The sequence below is a fragment of the Meleagris gallopavo genome, chromosome 1 (assembly GCF_000146605.3).
Source record: "Meleagris gallopavo isolate NT-WF06-2002-E0010 breed Aviagen turkey brand Nicholas breeding stock chromosome 1, Turkey_5.1, whole genome shotgun sequence".
NCBI classification, from domain to species: domain Eukaryota; kingdom Metazoa; phylum Chordata; class Aves; order Galliformes; family Phasianidae; genus Meleagris; species Meleagris gallopavo.
In genome coordinates this window covers 61,955,773-61,977,643 of record NC_015011.2, presented here as the reverse complement: position 1 = coordinate 61,977,643, position 21,871 = coordinate 61,955,773, and the positions used below count along the sequence as shown (strand labels likewise).

Here is a 21,871-nt window from a genome sequence, read left to right as displayed (position 1 = left end):
TTGGATTGCACTTTTTCTTGGGGATTTTGATATACTTCTGCTACTGGGAGTAAACCCAGGTGTCGTTGTCATCGTGTCTTTCATATAATGTTGTGTTCATTCATACAGCAGACAGAGCCAAGATAGTGGAAGGACACGGACCAAGCTGACTATGGAGGAGCTGAAAGCATTTGTGCATCAGTTATTTAGCTTGCCATGTGTTATCAGCCAGGCCCGACAAGTAAAGGTAGGTTCACATCTGTTCCTTGGATGGTACTGTAAGTGTTGTGCTTTTTTTCTGGACTTTTTTTTGTCTGTTAGTTTTGATTTTTCATGTTTTGTTTATTTTGTGTGTTTTGTTTGGTTGCTTTTTGTTAGTTTGTTTTCACATGGTGAAAGTCCTGGTGTACAGGACTTCAGCTTTTATGGTAAAGCAGGTAACAGCTTCATGGTGATATTTGTGGCCTCAAGAAAGAAAATACTCTGTCTTCCTACTTCAAGTAATCTTACTATTGTGATTGAAGTTTTGCTGATTACATGTTGCCATTTATCCATGATAGAATTAATGGTAACGTAATTTCTTCTCATTTCCTGCTTACTTGCAAGCACCTGTCTAAGTGGGCAAAGATGGTGTTTGTACTTCAAAAAGTATGCTCATGTAGTCATAACAGCTTAATATGTAGGGCTCAATGTTGTTGCCTAAGCATGGATGTTTAGTGCCCTGTGGGTGACTCAGACCTATGCCACCTGGCCTTTGTTCCCATTTTGGAAGAATACTGCTGGTCCTGTGTTGCCTTCATGTGGCACATGAAGGCAGCTTTTAGGCTACGGAACCAAAGTGTTTTATGTGAATATACATACACTTTTCAAGATGCCTGTTACGATGGATGCAGTCAGATGTGGTGGTTTCATGGTTAAACCGAGAGAAAAGATCGCTTCCATCCGTCACTGACCAAGCAGCCCAATTTTATCTCAGTGAACCAGTTGCTTTTCTTCCAGCATCGTTAAAGCTATCTATAGCAGTGACATTTCCTGTTAAATCCTACCCTTCGTATGTTTTTGCAGGAACTTCAGAAGGCTATACTGCTGTGCTTCTTTAGGAGAGCAGGGAGGCAGTAGTACATTGGCAGTTTTGCACTTGAATCTGTAAATCTTTTTCAACCTTTGCTTTCCAGGTTTCAGTCTCCTTAATCTGTATGCATGGCCTGTATTTATGTCCTTCATACATTTCTTTGCACCTGTCTTTGAATGAATCTAGACTAATAAGTGATCCAGATCATACTGATTCCCCTGGCTGCGATTATCATTTATCACTGTGGCAGTTTGTATTACAGCAGGAGTTTTCAGCAGTAAACTTAATTTGTTTCTGTATCTCTGATGAAATGTTAAATACTGTTTGGCCTGCTAACCAACCTCCAGGAAAACACTTCAGGAATCCTTAGTAAATTTTTTTTTCATCTTGAGAAATAGTTCTTGATGTATGTCAACCATTTATTAACTCGTGTTTTCTTGTTAGTACAGTTTTAAGAAGAATGTTGTAACTGCTAAATTGAGATTGAAGTTCTAAACATCACCATATGTGCAGCTGCTTCTTTAAGCAAACACATAGTAGAGGGATTTAATATTGGACTTTCTTCCCATCTATTTGATATTGGCACGTTGATGTTGAAAACAAGTATCTTCAGTAAACTCTATAGGACTGCAGGATACAGATTATCCAGGCCTGCTGACTCTAATCTTTATCCTTCTAAGATGTTCTTTAACATGTTTCTCAGCAGTTAATTGAGTGGAAAGTATATGATAGGAAGATATTTCCAAATATTTACTAAGTATTTTCTTTTCTGCCTCATGAAATTTTATCATCATATATTAATGGACCTGTGAGACTGTTAAGAGTTCATTGATTCTAGTGCATTTGATTCTAATGTGTTTAAAACCTGCTTCAAATTAAGGCATGGTCCATAGATGACAGAGCTGAAGACGTCTAGATTCTTTGCCAGTTTTCTGATTGCTTATTATACAGCAGTTTTCTTCTGTGGCATCTATTTTCTGGGTGGCTTAAGACTTTTTGTTCATCTAATAAACTCTTAACAGTTTTGATTTATATTTTGTCAAAATATTTTCTCCCAGCTGGGATGGTGTCTTTGTTTTCTGTTTTTAAGTAGCCTTAGAAAACTAATTGTGTTGAAGTACTCTGTGTGCATGTGTAAGTTCCTGAGGCTTCAGCAGTTTCTAACTAGTAAAATTGATAAATCTCATAGTCTTGCTGGTTAAAAATCATAGTCTTAATTCTTGAATGAAGTTAGATAATGATCACTTAGACCTATGTACTCACTAACTTTGAGCGTGGTTTTTGAATGCAATTATCCATCATAATGAATTAGATTGGATGATGAGTATTTTCTAACACAAAAGGCTTGATAATTGCTAGACTGTAATAATTTGCTGTTGTTGCTATGAAGCATTCAGCATCTGTTTTCTATATGAAAAACCCTGTAATGTGGATCATGGTTGTTTTTTTTTTAAATGTCTTTGGTTTCTAGGTGGGCATGAAAAGCAACATCAGACAAGAAGGGCAGTAAGCATAGGTGTAGGAAATGTGTGTTTTGTTTCTCATTGTGGCACTGACTTGCCATCAGTAGCATCTGATCTTTTTTTTTAAGAGATTCAGGAGTGACTCAATCAAGTATACAGGTTGAATGTCCTTGAATAAATCTCCCATGGAGATATTCTCCTGTCTGATTTCTGATTTTTTTTTTCACTGCTGTTCCAAAACATGGGAATATGAACAAGTACAGCAGTGTGGTTAGATTTTTGTGAATTTCTCCTTTCATTGGAGGGTGTTTGCATTTTCATATCTTTTTAAGTTAAAACCCTGTTGTGTTTCAGTGATGAGCATGCTTTAAATAGTTGTAAACTTGACTATTGTTCTTTTAGTGCTCTTTTAACTCTGGTTTGTTTTTTTTCTCTTCGCATATTGTGTTCTGTTATGTATTGTCAGCATTAGTACAATGCCTCCAACAACTAATTAAAAGGATGACATCTTTGCAGAAGTCTCTCCTCAGCCTACTGTTTTAAAATAAGCATTGTCTGGGCAGTCGATAATATCTTGTTTTATAGGGCTCCCTAGATGGTTGCAACTGTGTTACTTCAGTTGCAGGTTTTGTTATAACTAATGTGTGTAATGATCCCTATGTCAGACTCATTGGCTTCTGATAGAACAGTTGACACTGTGTGTAGGAACTTTGACCGACGATGTGATGATCACATACAAACTCATATCTGACTGATCCTACAGCCAACTTTTTTTTGGTTTTATGGACATTTTTTCTAAACACTTTTATTGTATGTAACTCCAGAATCTACTTGATGATGTAGAAGAATTTCACGAGCGTGCTCAAGAAGCTATGATGGATGAGGTCCCAGACTCGTCCAAGCTGCAAGAGTTAATAGACATGGGCTCTGGCCTTTATGTAGAACTTCCTGAACTGCCAAGGCTGAAGCAGGAACTGCAGCAGGCACGGTGGCTAGATGAGGTGAGATCCACCCTCTTGGATCCTCAGAGGGTCACCCTAGATGTGATGAAAAAGCTGATCGACTCAGGTGTGGGCTTGGCACCACATCATGCTGTAGAGAAAGCCATGGCTGAACTTCAGGAGTTACTCACAGTTTCGGAGAGGTGGGAGGAGAAAGCCAAGGTCTGCCTGCAGGCCAGGTGAGTGTTCCTCTGTGAACTGTTCTTATGGGTTGCACACTTAAGGGATTCTCAGCCTTTGTTGGTGAGTTGTGGTGAAGAGTGGTGGCTTTGAAGATTTAGTCTACTTCTGTCATGGCCCAAGAGTTGTTTTTGAGGTTATCAATGAGTTACAGAAAGGCTGATTCCCTTTTGTATTGTACAGTGGCTGAAAGGTATGAGTATTGTTGCTGCCTTTGCTATTTACTTGTCTGCCCTTAAGCAAGCAAACAAAAAAATGCTCAGTATGGTACACGACAACTTCTTCAGTGTTAGGGATTTCTGATGCTGCGCCCTTTTGATGGACTTCAGACAATCAAGTTCAGCTTTCTGACCTTTGCTGTTACTTGTTATCCAGTAGCACCCTCCAAGAATAGAGCCATGATATATCCTATGCTGCTACACATAGTGATGAAATCTCATCACCAGCCTATCAGATGTATGGCTTTAGATGGCTGACATTTTGAGAGAAGGCTGGAATTAATTTTGTTTGTTTGTTTTTTACTCTAGACCACGCCAAAGCATGATGGCTCTGGAGGGCATTGTGAATGAAGCAAAGAACATCCCTGCTTACCTGCCCAATGTGCTTGCACTGAAAGAAGCCCTGCAGCGGGCTAGAGACTGGACGGCCAAAGTGGAGGCCATTCAGGTAGGGGTTACAGCAAGAACTGGCCTCTTCTGTTTGCATCCTTTTGTTTAGACATGCTCTTTATTCCTAGCCCCTCTACCCACAGATATGGCCCAAGATTAGCCCATATATGACCCAAAGGGAATCCTTACTGTAGTTGTTCAGTGTAGTTGTCATAGATTATGTGCTTGAATTCCTTTTCTTCTTTTTGTGCAGCAGTTTCCCCATTTGCTATTCCATTTTTCCCTTCCTCTTGCCCATTTCATAGGAGATTGTAAAAAGCGACAATTTTGTTATGATAGACATGTAACTCTAGAGGGCTTTATTTATTATTACTGTTCTATATACTATCACTGGAAATACTTGCTGCAGTGGAGAATGTTCTCCTCAAAGGTCTTCTAGTTTTGGAGTTGGCTATGGGAATGTTTTGGTTTTTTCTCCCCACAATGTATTGAAATTTTTTTTTTAAGATGTAACGGCACTGATAGCTATAATGCTGTTGTCTGATAGATTGAAGTTAGTTATTAGTTCAGTAGAGCCTCCCTTTTCTATTGCCCTACTCAGATAACATGGACTGAAATTGATGTGGTTTCTGTGATATTCACAGTATTAATCTCTGGACTGCAGCTGCTTTTCTTGTATCAAGTATTTATTGAGAACTGCAGTGAGAATCTCATTTGTCTTTACATCAGCTCCTGTAGAACTCTCAGATATGTAGCTTGCTATTGAGCAGGTAGGATTTAAGACTGCCAGCTAGAAATGAAGTGTCTTACTCCCTAAGCCAGTTGGCCACGTCAGAATAGATGTTAAAGTAGAAACTGTATGAGAGTTTAAAAAATAGCAGTGAGATGGTAACCCTGCTCTCCTTTCCGTTCAGTTCCTGCTTTTCTCATTGACTAGAATGGTATATGGCTTGAAATCAAACCAATGACACAATGGTGCAATCTTTGACTCAGGGAATTTTTTTGTACCCCAGAATGGGAACAACTATGCCTACTTGGAGCAACTGGAGAGCTTGTCTGCCAAAGGCCGCCCAATACCAGTGCGCCTTGATGCCTTGCCACAGCTGGAGTCACAGGTAGCTGCTGCGCGGGCTTGGAGAGAGCGCACGGGAAGGACCTTCCTGAAGAAGAACTCGAGCTACAGTCTGTTACAGGTAAGCAACAAAAGTATGGTGTCAGACTTCCGTAGCAGATCCATTTCAGAAATGGATCTTGATGCTCTTCTGCGGTGTTGGAAGGCACAACAGATCTATCTAAATTCCATTTGATAATAGAAAATAATAAGTTTCAGCTGAACTCAGGTGAAAAGAACAAAAAAGACAAGTCTGTGTTTGGCTAGCCTTGTTTTATGTATAAACAACATCAACTGTTGCTTTTTTAAGAAACAGATTAAACCTCCAATTCTTGGGAGTAACAGTGTAAGTTTTCTTGTTTACAGGTTCTGAGCCCTCGCACTGATATTGGTGTTTATGGGAGCAGTAAGAATAGACGGAAGAGGGCAAAGGAGTTGATGGAGAAGGAAAAGGAGAAAGATCTTGATTTGGAATCCCTGAGTGAACTGGAAGATGGGCTGGAGGAGGCCAGGGACACTGCAGCTGTGGTAAGGAGCAGTGAAAGGTAGTGTCTCCTGATACGTGGATTTAACTTGTCTCTAATCTGTGTAAAAATCTTAAGGGAAATCTGATAGATAAATTTTGCTGAAACAAATATTTAATAGTACTAGCACAGTAATTGTTTTTTTGCAGTGAAAGTAGAGGGAAGCACAGTTCAGCAAATAAGTGCAAGTATATAATATGTATCGGGCTATGTAAATGGCTTAGATGCTCTTAGTCTAATAATGTGTGAGTGTTCTTCTAATATTCTGACAGGATTTCAATACATATGAAATGGAATGCAACTCTTAAGCAGTACCCAGCACACTACTATTCATGACGTTTATGTAGTGTACTAAACTGAAGTAAATCCTGTTTTGGGTTGTTCTGGCAATTGCTCCTTTGATTCTTAAGAGTTATGGAAGTAGTTTGCTGACACAAGTCAACAGTGTGTTCTAAATTTGGTGACCTTAGACATTGCCTACCATACTGTAGAAAGTCTTTTTATTTAAACAATGTCCTTCCTTGTTCCTGTGTGAAGAATGTCCGAGGGCTATCTGTAAGGCTTCATCCTGAAAACTGGGTAGGAAACAGTGTTACGTTTGTTCTTCTCTGTTGGAAGGATATTGATGCAGCTTATCAGAAGAACTTGCTGTCATTTGGCTGCCCTTCCTCCACAAACAAAGAAAATACATGCAGAATCTTTAATATGGCTTATATACAACCAATTTTATCTTAGTATGCTTCATTATATTTATTTGAATAGAGACACTGAGGAAATAGAAGTTGCTTCAGGAAGATAAACTGTCACTCAGAAGTTCCTGCTGTTGTCAGCATTTAAACAATTAATATCTGTTTCTCTTGTGTTTTTATAATGGATTTAATTATGAATTTCAGACATTTTTTAAACAGAACATTATCTAATATTTGTACAGTGGTTCTGTCAGGAGGACATAGAGGAGCAATATGTAATTGAGGAGGCATTTTAAACGAAGTTTTAAATAGGCTGCACAATCCCATAATTTTGGGCTAGTTTAACTAAGAAGATCTCCTGATGTGTTTTTTCTGTGCTGCTACTAAAAAGTGATCTCTTCTAGCTGTGAAGGTCACGAACTGTTTCTGTCTTTGGATAGGTGGCCATATTCAAGGAGCGGGAACAGAAGGAGATTGAAGCCATGCATGCTCTCAGAGCAGCTAACCTGGCCAAGATGACTATGGTGGATCGTATAGAAGAAGTCAAATTCTGTGTCTGCCGCAAAACAGCTAGTGGATTCATGCTGCAGTGTGAGCTGTGCAAAGACTGGTTTCATAGCGGCTGCGTGCCTCTCCCCAAAACAAGTTCTCAGAAGAAGGGCTCTAGTTGGCAGGCCAAAGAAGTGAAGTTTTTGTGTCCACTTTGCATGCGTTCTCGAAGGCCACGTCTTGAGACGATACTGTCTCTGCTGGTGTCCCTGCAGAAGCTGCCTGTACGGCTGCCGGAAGGGGAGGCATTGCAGTGCTTGACAGAACGGGCCATGAGTTGGCAGGATCGAGCACGGCAAGCCTTGGCTACTGATGAGTTGTCCTCTGCTTTGGCTAAGCTTTCTGTGCTCAGCCAGCGAATGGTGGAGCAGGCAGCACGGGAGAAAACAGAGAAAATAATCAGTGCAGAGCTACAGAAGGCAGCAGCCAACCCAGATCTTCAGGTAGGGATGTGAATATCTTACGCGCTGTGCTAGTCATTCTTCATTGTGTCAAAATGCCTTTCCCTTCTTGGAGAAGCTTGGAGAGGAGAGAGCAGTTAGGCTGAGAATTTTAGTGTTTAGGCAGTTGGTAGTTTCAGGCTGTTGCAGGCTTTTCTGGCTACAGGTCTATCACTTTGAACTCATTGTCAGTAGCAATTGTTGAAATGTAAAGGACACTGGTTCAAACACTGCAGCCAGCTAATGGCCTGAAGATTTTTAAAGTGGTGGCTACTTTGATGTCCAAGTTCCATCTACCTCTGACAGAATCATAAGTATCTGTATTTATAAGTTCTAATAGATTTCTTTCTTGGGATTTTGATATCTTAGGAAACTTTATCAAGGACTATAGGGAATCACTGATACTTTTTGCAGTCAGCTTGCTCATCTTGAGATCAAGACCAGTATGCTGTGGTGAAGAAACTTGTACAGCTCCGACATGGTATAATTTGGTACCAATGAACAACAGTAGCTAGATCTTCCTAGTCACTGTTACTCAAAAACATGGAAATAAAGTCGGAAAGAACCTATTTCTGTCTTTCTTCACAACTTGCTGTGAATGGGCACTAGACAGTTGTCTTCAGGATTAAAGAACCACCCTTTTCTTAGTGACTATGACCTCAGCTTTTTAATAGGTTTTTCTAGAAGCTTCATTGTTTCAGTCTCTTACTCTGTTTTTCTTTCAGGGACACTTAACTAGTTTCCAGCAGTCAGCCTTTAACAGAGTGATAGGGAGTGTGTCCTCTTCCCCTCGGCAGACTTTGGATTATGATGATGAAGAGACAGATTCTGATGAAGACATCAGGGAAACATATGGCTATGACATAAAGGTAAGTAATCCAGTGTTTCTTGTCTGTGTGGAGTTAAGAACACCTGTTTTCTATTTGTTTCAATTTATTCTGGAATATTTTAAGGTACTAAGTATATTCTGCTCTGGCTTCTGATGCACAGGAGGTACTTCTTAGTTTAGAATGTCTTAGCTTTGGTGTTTGGGAAAGTTCTGTAATATTTTTGTTCAAAATTCTTAAATGTCCTATGATTGAGTTTCAGAAGGTTCTTTCTATTGCTAAAGAAAAAACTGTTTCTCAGGGGATTTGTATTCATAATACTATTGAGATTGGACATTGTCTTTATGCCTCTTCCAGAGATGTTATGAATCATAAATATAAGTAACATTTGGAGAGCTCTTAATTGCTTTCCACTGTAGCAAAAAATAAGTCTTTGAAAACTTCATGCCCTGTAAGAAGCTTCCCGATGCCAGAACTGCTTTCACGTTTTCATATCTTTATCTTCATTCAACCCACATATAAAAGGAGGTACATCTGTTCAGTTCTGATATGTGGAACTATTCAGGTCTCAATCTCTGGTTCACGTCCAGTTCAGAAATTGTCATTGTAGTTATACTTTATATACGTATATTTTTTTCTAGAGAAAAAAGGTCATGAGAGAAAGCAATTGTAGAGCTAGCCAAGCATTGCCAATGTGATGTATTTCATTTTAGTACTTCTGAAATGTCTTTTTTGTACGTATACAGACAAAAGTGACGTCACTGATTCTTCTTACGTAGTGGTTTCTATTTAGTGATAGTGTCATTTCTAATTTAAAGAAGTGTGATTGTGGAGGTTCTTTTAAGGCACACTTTCTGCTTTCTAGAGGAACAGTGAATTTTTCAGCTATGTTGTTATGTACTTAGAAACAAGTTACTAACTGCATAAAGGTCCATTTGTCTTGCAGCCATGTGAGATGCCAACAAGAGTAAATTGTATTTGAATATTACAACTTTTATTAGAATGTCTTCATTAGAAAAATGCTGCAAAGTGTTCTTTGCATTGGAAGTTATAATAAGGCATTTCTGAAAGATGTGGCACATTATGGGGTTGTGATGAAAGAAAACGTATGTCAAGAAAGATGCCATATGCTTGTCAGGATGTGAGGGTATTGCAGGAGTGTAATTTCATTTCTGGTGAGTGCATTTTGTTGTCACGATTTGAAAATCTGTTACTTATCCTTTTGATTTGGATGCCCATCATTATAAAAATCTAAAGTAAAAATCTGACAAAACAAAGCAGATAGAGACCAGAAACGTCTTTTGTTAGGTTAGCTAATGTGATTGGAAGAGCAGACAAACTTTCAGGCAGCCACATTACTCAGTACTAACCTAGATGCAGCAGAATTCAAAAGAAATGGCGAAGTTACTCAGAATTTAATTCTTTATACTGTTGGCTTTCAGGTGTTTCTTCCCTTTTGTGGTTTATAAATACTTTTCGTGGGAATGATGAGTTTAAAAATAATGTGTAGAGATTATGCTGTGAAAATAGCTGGTTGAGGAGTTTATTAATTTCACCTGTAGGATTGTGGAAAAAGGGAGAAGTGAATATTAGCAGATGTCAGGGTATCTACTGAAATGGGTTTGTGCCTTCAGATTTTCTGCCTAATATAATGCAAAATCAAAATAAAGTTTTTTCCCACTTTTAAGACATTTCTAACCTCTTTCTTTTCATGGATCCAATTGCATCTATGACATGCATCACATTCATTATATTTGTTTTTGTAACACATTTGAGATGTCAAGCAGCCAGCTTTATGCAGTGAAATGAGTACAAACCAGTGCTATCATTAGTCTTTTCCTGAAAGTATTCACAACATTCTTAAGTATTACAGCCCTTCTTTTTTTTTTAGTAGATTTTATCTTAAAATTATTCAAGATTGCCATTAAAATCCTGATTTCAGGGCATAATTTGATTTTTATTTATTACTGCCATTTTGTAGCCATCCATCTATTGATATTTAGATCCTGTGCTGGATTAAACATGCAGTTTTTTTTTCCTTTCCCTGTAAGATCTTCAATCATTTCATAGAATCACAGGATCACCAAGGTTGGAAAAGACCCACAGGATCACCCAGTCCAACCATCCACCAATCACCAATAGTTCTCACTAAACCATGTCCCTCAACACAACATCCAAACGTTCCTAGAAGACTTCCAGGGTCGGTGACTCCACCACTCCCTGGGCAGCCCATTCCAGTGCCTGACCACTCTTTCAGAAAAGCAGTATTTCCTAATGTCCAGCCTAAATCTCCCCTGGTGCAGCTTGAAGCCAATCCCTCTAGTTCTGTCACCAGTTACACGAGAGAAGAGGCTGACCCCTAGCTCACTACAGCCTCCCTTCAGATAGTTATAGAGAGCATTTCTTTCAATAGTAATCATTATTTACTTAGCATACCTCTGCTTTATTAAAGATGCCAGTCTTTATGATTTTGCAGTTGAATTTTTCAAACAAAACTATGTAAGCTAAGTGAGAGACTGTCATCATGTTGACTTCTGAAGACCTTATGTGAGGGACTGCTTAGAGAGGAAACTTGATAAATATGTCTCATGCACTGATTAAAGAATTAGAATTCACTTGCCTCCACAGCTGCTGCATTCTTCTATTGTTTACATAGGGATTTAATTTCTACCTTTTTCCAGCAGTGTTGGTGTCTATGGTAGGGATACTTTGAAGGAGGGTTTTAGGAACAGCAAACTGTTTGGCCTTAGTAGAATTTACTTTGAGGTAAGCATTTGTTAGAGCCAGATGTTACATTTTTTTCTGCGGGTCTTTTTCAGGACAATGCCAGCGTAAAATCTTCTAGCAGCTTAGAACCCAATTTGTTTTGTGATGAGGAAATCCCCATTAAATCAGAGGAAGTGGTGACACATATGTGGACTGCTCCCTCATTCTGTGCCGAACACGCGTATTCATCTGCTTCTAAAAGCTGCTCTCAAGGTACTTGCTTTCCTATGCATTGGGATAAAATTGAACAGACAACTGAAATGAGCAATCAGAGAACAAGAGAGGAACTACTCTTGTTGCCTCTGCTAGTTGTAGTAGAAGATATACTCTCTATAAGAAGGAATAGGAGAATAGCAGTGCAGTTGGGATGTCTGGCATTTAAAGCTGTCTATGATTTTTGTGTTTTTTTCTTTTTTTTTCTTTTGCTTGGGATTGCCTCCATCTTTAAGTAGCTATTGTACAAAGCATATAATTGCTTTTTTTGTTTTGATCTCTTCCTTTTATCGTCATGCAACTTGTCTCCTGTCTGAAAGGTTCCAGCACTCCAAGAAAGCAGCCTCGGAAAAGTCCATTGGTACCTCGCAGTTTGGAGCCCCCTGTATTGGAGCTATCACCTGGAGCAAAGGCTCAGTTAGAAGATTTAATGATGGTAGGAGACCTACTTGAGGTATCACTGGATGAAACTCAACACATCTGGCGGATTTTACAGGCTACTCACCCACCCTCTGAAGACAGATTCCTTCATGTAATGGAGGTATGATCTTGTAGAAATAGTCTAGCACAGGAAAAAGATCACATCATTTATAGTGTTTTTTTTTTAAGGGTTCACAAGAGGAAAGTGTTTAACATACTTAATTTCTTTTTATGACAAGGTTACCCAATTAGCTGACTAAAGGAAATGAGTTGATTTAACCTTTCTGGATTTCAGTAAAGATTTCAGTACTATTTCTCTTAGTATCCTTCTGGACAAAATCCCAGCCTGCAGCTAGACAAAATGATAATGCAGTGGGTGAACATTTAGCTGGTGGGTCAGGGTGAAGGGCTATGGTAAACGAAGATGCATTAGACTGACAGACAGACAGTAGTGGGGCTCTATTTTAGAATCAAAGAATCAATTGAGCTGGGAAGCAAAGTGGCAGGTGTGGATCTCTTCTCTAATTACACCAATAGGACCTGAGGGAACAGCATGGTGCTGTGTCAGGGAGAGTGTTGTCAGGTTCTTCACCTGAGAGTGGTAGGCACTGTGACAAGCTCCCCAGGACAGTGGTCGTGGCACCAAGCCTGACAGATTTCAAGAAGCTTTTCTACAAGTGCTTTCAGGCATGAGGTTTGATGTGGGAAGTGGTTCTGTGTGGAGCCAGGTGTTGCACAGAGTGTGGACCTTAAAGACCATCCAGTTCTAACCCCCTGCTGTGGGCAGGGCTGTCACCCCACCAACCTGGGCTTGAGCACCTCCAGGGATGGGACACCCACAGCTTCTCTGGGCAGTATGTGCCAGTGCCTCATAACTCTCACAGTATAGAATTTCTTCCTAATATCAAACCTAAATCTCCCCTCTTTTAGTTTAAAACTGGTGCCCCTTGTCCTGTCATAATCAGGCCATGTGAAAAGTCAGTCTCCATCTTATTTAAAAGTTCCCTTAAAGTACTGGAAGGACACAGATACGTTTCCTTGGAGCCACCTTTTCTCCAGACTGAATATGCCCAGCTCCATTAAGCCCTTCTTTGGGAGGTTCTCTAGCCTTTTGATCATCTTTGTGGCCTTGTCTGTGCCAACAGCTGCCTGCCTTTCTTGTGCTGGTGGCCAGCTTTTAAGCTTGTCCAGGTGCCTTTGGATGGTATCTTCCCCTCTGTCATACCAGTTGCACTACTCAACTTATTGTCATCTGTGTGCTTGCTGAAGGTGAAGGTTGTAATGAAGATCTTAAAGATCACTGGTCCCAAGCCCAACAGGAGTCACCACTTGTCACCAGCCTTCACCTGGACATAGATGTTTTGACCACAGCTGTACAGTCAATAAGTATACAGAGGTTAGGTTTGGTAAGATTATCGCAGTGGAAGGATAATCAAAATAAATGAAAATGCTTATTGGTGTTGTAGGCTCACAGTAACCTCCACAAGGAGCAATCTCCAGAGAGAGATCTTTCCTCAGTGACAGTCAGTCCTTAAATGGGGTTTAGAAGAGGTGGAGCCAGGCTCCACCCCTTCCTGGTAGCACAAGTGAATTGCCTTCACCTGTGCTCCCATGGCTGACTCATTGCTTGCCTCAGGTGGTCAATCAGAGGTTCAGGCTGTGATCAACAGTCCCCATACAACAGCACTCTGGTTGCAACCATCCAAACAATTCCTTATGCATTGAACAGTCCTTCAGATCTGTATCTGTCCAATTCTGAGGTAAGGATGTGGTGTGGGACCACATCAAAGACCTTTCAGAATTCCAGGTATAGACAACATCAGTTGCTTTTCCTTTGTCTACTGATGTTGACGCTCCATTGTAGAAAGCCATCAGATTGGTCAGGCACAATCTGCCCTTGTGAAGCTGTGCTATCTAACTTGGATCACAATCTCATCCTGCACGTAACTTGACATAACATCCAGGAGAATCTGATCCATGATCTTCCTAGGCATAGAGATGAGGCTCAGTGATTTGTAATGTCTTGGGTCTTCCTTTCTACCCTTCCTAAAAATGGAAGTGATATTTCCCTTTTTGCAGTCACTGGAGGGCTTCACCTGATAGCTGTGACATTTCAGATATGATGGAGAGTAACTTGACAGCCACATCAGTCAGTTCCTTCAGGACCCTGGGATGCAAGTTGTCTGGCTCCATAGACTTGCACACATCCATTTCCATCAGGTGGTTTTGGACTTGCTTCTCTTACAGTGAGAGGGGTTTTGCTCTCCCCAGCCCCCACTGTAGATATTCACAGATGTAAAAGATATGGGAAGCCTGACTGCCAGTGAAGACTGAGGCAAAGAACTTGGATACTTCAGCCTTATCTGTGTCTATTGTAGCCATATCTCCCTTCTTGTTTATCATGGGGTAGGTGTGGGAGGGGGGAGAGACCTTGACCTTTCCCTTCTGACTAGTGTACTTGTAGAATTCCTTCTTGTTTTTCACATACCTCACCAAGTTTAGTTCCATTTGTGCCTTGGCTTTCCCAATTCTGTCTCTGTGTGTCTGGATAGCATCCTTGTATTCTTCTCAAGCCATATGCCCATGCTTCCTCTGCCATCGAAAGGTACCTGAGCATGCTTGAAAAGTGGGCCCATGAAAACCTAATGGGGTTCAACGAGACCAAGTGGAAGGTGTTGCACCTAGGTTGGGGCAATCCCAGATATGTACGTAGACTGGGAGGAAGACTCATTGAGAGCAACCCTGTGGAGAAGGGTTTGGGTGTCCTGATGGAGGAAGAAGCTAGATGTGAGGCAGCAGTGTGTGCTTGCAACCTGGAAGGCCAGCATCATCCTGAGCTGCATCGAAAGAGTAATGGCCAGCAGGGAATGGGAGGGGGTTGTTCCCCTCTGCTCTGCTTTTGTGAGGCCCCATCTGGAGTACTGCGTCTAGCCCTGGGGCCTCCAGCACAAGAAGACATGAAGCTGTTGGAGTGGGTCTAGAGGAGGGCCACAAAGATAATCAGAGGGCTGGAGCATCTCTCCTACAAAGAAAATTTGAAGATGCTGGGCTTATTCAGTCTAGAGAAGGCACCAGGGAAACCTCATTGCAACCTCCCAGTACTTAAAGTGAGCACATAAACAAGGTGGAAACTGTGATAGGACATGGGAGAATGGATTTGAAACTAAAAGAGGGAGGTTTAGATTAGGTATTAGGAGGAAATTCTTTACTCAGTGAGCGGAGTGGTGAGACAGTATTCAGAAAAGCTGAAGATGCCCTTGGAAGGGACTTCTTTAAGAGCCCTTCCAACCCAATACATTTTATGCTTTTATTAATACGGACAGCTTGTACTTATCTTAGATAATATTTGTATATTGCCAAGTTTCTGTTGCTGGGGAGAGAGCATTGTTTTTAATGTAGGTAACAAGATTCCAGTTCTCATCAAACTAGCCCACACACTGCTATTTTTTGAAAATATTCTATGAAAATATGCTGAGTTCTCTGCTAGTACTGAATGAGGCAGGTGTATGCGGTGATTCTAAGGACTAATTCAAATTGTTTATGCCTCACTCATTCTGTGGCTAAATAGCGTGTATGAATGAGGGTTGTACATTAGAAGAGAATGTAAACTCTGGTGTTGGAGCTGTACTGGCATCCATCCTTCATTCCACGTCACCTGAAGATAGGGTCATTTTGACCATATGTAGTTACGGAGTACATTATTGCTATTTTCTGTAGTTAACAATACAGGAAATGGCACTGAAGATTATTCCTTATTGACAATAGCATACAGCAACATAAACTGGGTTACATTTTTTGAACAGTAATGCATACTGATCAGTTATCTCATTCTTTTGAGTGCCATCCAATACAGCGGGTAAGTCAAGATGTTGCCAAACTGCTAGCTTATAGGGCAGTAGTAAAAAGCAGATCCTGCTTCTGGAGAAGTACTGCGTTACTATGTTTAGATCTAGAGACTTCATTTCATAAGATTAATTTTCTTTTAATGTTATGGTTTGGATATAGGTTTTTTTGATGAACAATTTGAATGCCAGCAAATAGCACTTTATAAATAGCGTGCCGCAGTGTTAAACTGATAGTTAAAAACAGCTTTGTGGGTGGAGGGTAGGGTTCAACATTTTTGTGATTAATCTCTGTGAATACTTGTTTGGCCAGAATTACTCATTTTGAGTTAAATGCCTTTCTTTGTCTATTTAGATGCAAAATTGGTAGACTTCTGCAAAATAGTCTTCAGAAAACTTGTTATAGGGTGGAGGAGCTATATTAAGTAATGTACAGTAAACAGACCCAGTCTTTACTGGCCTGTGGTATGTCCTTAATCTATTAATATAATTAAGGTTAAAATATATGGCTGAATTAACTCAAACTGAATCAGTCTTGTTTGTGTGAAGTGGTTCTAAATAGGACTTGTCTCCTACAATGACAGTTTGCTAATTATAAACCCAATTTTTGATCTGAATCTGCTACTTAAAGAGTGTTTAATAACACCAGTTTTTTTTGTAGTGTGTCTTGGTTTGGAAGCTATTCAGATAATGGATCTGTTGCATTCTTCTCTTGCTGGAGTTGATAATACATTTTTAGAATTCAGCAATTGTTCTGTACTAATTTCCAGGATAGCAATTGCTTTTTTCTCAAAAATAATTATAGGCAAGACTGACCTAGGATGAAAAACAAGCAAGAACACCTAACAATCAATCTTCCTAACTTTTATTGAAAAGCAGTGTGAGTAGGGAGTTGTGATTACTGCCTGTTTTTTTCTCCTTACTCTTGCTGATATTTTACTTTTTTCTACTGGACCTTCTAAATTCACCATGCTTTGGGTACTTAAGACTTTTTTTTTTAGTATAGTGAAGATAAAGGTGAGCCTCTTTTATTTAGAATTTGTGACAGTATGTTGCTGGATAAGTTTCTTCCCCCATGCTATGGTAATGGCAGAGGTAAGTACATCTTAAACCACAGATTTATGGTATATGGAAATTTGTTTGGAAAAAAAAAAAACCCACCAACAATCTCTTTTTACCCTTTTATGAAGGATGACAGCATGGATGAGAAACCGCTGAAAATGAGAGGGAGAGACTCGTCTGAGAGGAAGCGGAAACGAAAGCTGGAGAGAGCAGAGCAGTTCTTTGGAGATATGAAGCAAAAATCTAAAGAGTTGAAAAAATTAGAAAAACCGAAGAAAAAGAAGCTAAAACTCACGATGGATAAGACAAAGGAGCTGAACAAGCTGGCAAAGAAACTGGCCAAGGAAGAGGAGCGGAAGAAGAAGCGAGAGAAGGTGGTTGTGGCAAAGGTGGAGCTGGCAAAGGAGAGCACAGAGAAAAAAAGAGAGAAGAAAGTTCTAGATATTCCTTCTAAGTATGACTGGTCAGGAGCTGAGGAGTCAGATGATGAGAATGCAGTATGTGCTGCACAGAACTGCCAGAGGCCCTGCAAAGACAAAGTGAGTTTTTGCTTAGTCCCATCACAGTCAATTTCACGCGAAGTGAATTCAATAATAAGGCTGAACAGCTTGAGTAACAAAAGTAGAATAATTTGAAATGAGAAGGTGTGAGTAGTACTTGGGTAGGTATGTAAATGTGAATAAAACTTGACAAACTCGTCTCACTTTAAAACATGAGGGGAAGATGAAAAATTACAATCTGGGAAAAAGTACTCTATCTTGGTTGGGAAGTTTAACCTCTTCAAACTGGACTGCTGTGTAACTCTTTACTGGTAATGGAGAACATGCATTGTCTGATTCAAAGAATTATTTGCCTCAGTGATGAAATGTTCCAGATCGTACGCTGTTTCTGAGCAGAAGTGGGATGTGCAGCACTCCTAAGCATAGTACATTTTCAGTGTTTTCTGCATGCAGCTTGTGAGCAGCGATGCTGCTGGATCTACAAACTGCAGTGCTTCACGTTGCTGTTGGGAGATGGATAATCAGCAATTTTAGAATTGATTGGTTTATTACAAAAAAAATTTGATCTGCTTTTCTATGTGACGCGTTCTATTCTGTCAGCTTTTAAGTGTATGCTGCTTGATGATCAGACCTCACAAAATGTTTTTCAGATTAGTTTTTTGCTGCTTTTAAAACAGAAAAACTTTCAGTAGTAGCTGTAGGATTGACCCTGTGCAGCAGTGGTTTGCACCAGAGAGTAGGATCAAATATAAATCCAGAGATTTACTTCAGTCTTTTTTCAAAATACAGACATGGAATGTTCAAATAAGTGTTAAAGGACCATTTTTGAAGTCCTAATCTTAGACCAAAGTTAGAAATTTCACTGGAAGATAATTGACTCATAAGATGGTACGGTGTTTCTACAACTATTCTTCTTACAGATATTTAGGTTATGTTGATATGTTTTCCCAGGGAATGATATGATGAGAGGCAGGAGTGTTCGTGTTATAAAGAAGGTCATACAAAGACATCAAACTTCCATAAATGAAACTGAGTAATCTTAATTATATAATCGTAGCTTTTCAGGGAGTGCCTTCCTTTCCATAAGGCTAGATGTGTATTTGCACATTCACTAAGTGAATGCAGTACAAGTGCAGAATGGCAGGTATGGGAGTGTGATGTCTGAAGCTGCTACTGCCCATTACTAGTCGCTTTGAAAAATTCATTCAGGAATTATTCCCCTACAAACTACATCTTAGATATGTTGCCACTACTGTTATTTTTGCTAATGTATTTTCATTTTCACGTTGCTCTAAGTCAAAAGCAGAACTACAGCAGTAGCTGTCATGGCCTAAGGATATAGAAGGAGCAGCGTTGCTGGGAAAATACTACTTTTTAAACTGAAGCAGCTTGTTAAAACAAGTTCTGTAGTTCATTAATTTGTGCCAAACACTTTTTGCATTCTCATTATATCGGGTGGATTTAATAGATGACATTTGCTTCATAGAACCTCTGCTTTTCTGTCTCTCCTTCTAATGTTGCTGATACAATCTCTTGCAGGTAGACTGGGTGCAGTGTGATGGTGGCTGCGATGAGTGGTTTCATCAAGTTTGCGTTGGTGTCTCTCCAGAAATGGCTGAGAATGAGGATTACATCTGTATAAACTGTGCAAAGAAAACAATGCAGGGACCAAGTAGCCCTGCTCATGCGCCACCTCCTTCTTTCTTGTTGAGCTACAAACTCCCAATGGAAGATCTTAAGGAGACAAGTTAGCAACTGCTTGATGTCTGGAACTTGCTGAGAAATGGACCGCTGAAACCCCTACAGAAAGAGAGGGTTTGAATCTAATGTAGCCACTGAGCTTCACTTCCAAGGATGTACAGACCTGCAGCAGAGTTGGTCCCTTCCTTACAGCTGGCTTCCTTCATACAGCGGGGACGTCAAGGCACAGTGGTTCTGACTCATCTATGCAGACACCGCCTCATTAGGAGCTGCAGCCAGTGTTTTGACTTGAGTATTTCCATCTTTGAGAGTGGCTGTTGCTCTTAGAGACTGAGCTAACCCGAGGCTGTTAGATTAGATGCTTCAGGGTGTTAGAAGTCCATGTTGGCAGTGGAGCTGGCCTGGAATTGGTGGCATGAGCTGGAGCTTTTAGCCGTAGCAGGTTGTCCTAAGGAGATTTTGGAAGTTATCTTTTGCCTCCTCCTGCCAACCCAGTGAGAAGGGCAATGTCTTGAGAGAGTTGTCTCCGTATCCAGGCGGCTAACACTACTCTATAAGGATGGGAGCAAGTGGATGAATGAATGAATTTCTCTTTTGTAGCTAAAGGGCAGAGGAGCTCATGATCTCAGAAATAGCAAAGGTTCTGTGTACCAAAAAGAAACCCAATTCTACTCTGCTAGCAAAATTTTTTACCTTAGTGGGGACAGCTGATCTTCCTGTCCTGAGGGGGGCCAGGAAAAAATGATGTCCATCTTGACCAGAGCTTGTGAAAAGCAGAGTGCTTCCCTTTCTGCAGGGGTGCCCTCTCCTGTTCTAGGCTTTGCTTAGAGTTCCGCACTCCTGCACGTTAAAGTTGTCTCACGCAGGATGGAGCTGGCAAGGAGGTACAGGGCACCAGCTTCTGTGATCTGTACCCAGGAATGGGAAGGAAAGAAGACAGCCCACTTACCTCAGAGGTTACACTGACATGTGCTTCTGTGAAAAGTTTCACTCACAACTATTTCCAGTATCACCAGGCTACGGGCATGGCCTCGAGAGATACCAGCAAGCAGTCTGCAGATACTGTTCACAGTGCAAATTCCCCTCCCTGCTGGCCTTGCTGGATGCGTACCAGTCAGCAACAGTTCTTGTTGAAAGTTACCCCTGGCTTTGCCAGAGGACCAGAGGGCTTGGGGTCATCCTGGGTGACAGTTGTTTTAGTAAATCCATTTTTAAAGAAGGACTTGTTTTTACTTTTTTCTAAATGTCTCAGACTACTGACTTGTTCTATAAATAGATTATTTTTCTTTGATTTTTTTATACTTACCACTGTTAACCAGCAGCACAGACAGAGGTTCACAAAGCAAAAACCTGCCCGTGGGCTTGGGTTTTTTACTCCATTCCTTCCTTGTAGTACAAGGAATTAGCAGTTACCTTCCCCATTCTTGCCTGACCAGCTGCCTGTGTTTAAATAGGTAAATACATTTCACGTGCTACCTTTGTGTTTGGGTTTGTTCCTATTTAGTGGGGCATCTGGGCCTTAATGACTCCAGTCAGTGCTGGCTTTTGTGTATGTGAATGTCTGAAGCTAGCCACTGGGCTGTCTTGTCCCCCCCCTTCCACTCGCTCCCTATTGTGTTTCCATTCTTCTGCAGTTCTAGGAGTGTTGTAAGTAGTGTCCAGTCTTACTAGGAGCTGGATTGGGATTTAAAAGAAAATTGACAAAAACAAAAGTGTTCTGTCTTGACTGTTCTGTGTCCATTCTCTTGTTCTCTGATATTTGGAAGTTTATTTATCTGGCAGAATTGTCCATCCAAAAAGGAAAAAAAACAAACAAACAACAAAACCTCAGCTCAGGTAGATGAACTTTATTGGTTTGTTTTATTTGTGCCTGCTACCTGGGGAGAGGAAGATGTGCAACAGAAAGGAGCTAGGGCGGAGGGCAGAAGGTGCAGGATCTTGGGAGTTTTTTGAGTGCAGATCGGTCACTGGCTTCTAATTCCTGCTCCTTGAAGACGAATGTATTAAATGGAAGCTGTGGTTAAGCATGTGGCTGAACGGGCACCCTAGCAAACTTAAAGAGTATTATTTGTTTACTTAGTTATGAAGGAGTCTATGCTATAGCTAGACATGCCCTCTTTTTTGCATCCACTTACATTTTTTTTCTTCTCGATGTACGTTTAGTTTTGGTAAACTGGTTTAAACAGTTGTTACTTTCCTTCAGGCTTTAACTGATGGTACTACATAAATGTTTCCCTATATGGAGTGGATAGACTCTCTGTCACAGATGTTTAATTGTTCCAGAAGTAGACTAGTACAAGATTTTGTAAAGAATCCCAGTGTCTGTATTCTTTCATGACTCCTAGAATTCGTGACACGACAAGGAAAATGTGGTCAGCATATCCTGTTAACTGTTGAGCATATCCTCTTAACCATTCTTACATTCTCTGTCGTGATAAAAGTCATTGTTATATGTAATTTACCATCAACTGGAAAGAGTTCTTTTAGTAAATCTGCATTGAATGTTCTTGTTTCTCTGAGTAGAAGGTGTGATCATGACCAGAAGGAAGCAAAGAGCTATACAATGCAGTGGTCAATCGTTCTCCTTGTAACAGGCGTAAAAAACAGTGAACAAGAAATGGGCAAGTAGTCACCTTCTTAGTAGCTGTTTTCATGTGACCATATGAGGAGGTTTTTAGCTTCTCAAAAGGAGATTACTGCACTTCTTTAGTTGCGTGTTTCCCATCTACTTTTGGGTAAGGTGTTCATAAACCGAAGACCATTATTAGCTTTACATCTCTCTGTTTAAACATTTATTTTTAAAAGCATAATTCTTCCCAAAGGATTGCTGATAGTATAAAATTTTGAATAAATGTTGACTTTTTGAAAAATCTGTAGAAATGTAGTTAGTGGTTTTAAAAACAACAACAACAAAACACAACAAA

At 40.3% G+C, this 21,871-nt stretch overlaps 2 protein-coding genes across 3 annotated transcripts in view; one reads left to right on the top strand and one right to left on the bottom strand.

Annotated features, from left to right (window-relative positions):
* Positions 1–21,871, bottom strand: part of LOC100542571 (zinc finger protein OZF-like) — a 1,148,434-nt gene that overhangs the window by 293,749 nt on the left and 832,814 nt on the right. The gene's annotated exons all lie outside the window — the stretch shown is intronic.
* LOC100543349 (lysine-specific demethylase 5A) lies at positions 84–21,817 on the top strand. The gene is made up of 11 exons (XM_010714247.3): positions 84–226; positions 3,339–3,694; positions 4,223–4,361; positions 5,317–5,496; positions 5,781–5,942; positions 7,068–7,619; positions 8,342–8,485; positions 11,263–11,422; positions 11,743–11,963; positions 16,875–17,285; positions 18,786–21,817. The coding sequence occupies exons 1-11, from the start codon at positions 152–154 to the stop codon at positions 18,996–18,998; spliced, it is 2,613 nt and encodes an 870-aa protein (XP_010712549.1). The 5' UTR covers positions 84–151; the 3' UTR covers positions 18,999–21,817.

What these genes read in the sequence shown, in the direction of transcription:
- LOC100543349 (XM_010714247.3), top strand. Translation starts at nt 152, where the DNA reads ATGGAGGAGCTGAAAGCATTTGTGCATCAGTTATTTAGCTTGCCATGT. An exon ending in GCCAGGCCCGACAAGTAAAG is followed by an intron (nt 227 to 3,338) that starts GTAGGTTCACAT and finishes ATGTAACTCCAG; the next exon opens with AATCTACTTGATGATGTAGA. An exon ending in GATTCCTTCATGTAATGGAG is followed by an intron (nt 11,964 to 16,874) that starts GTATGATCTTGT and finishes CCTTTTATGAAG; the next exon opens with GATGACAGCATGGATGAGAA.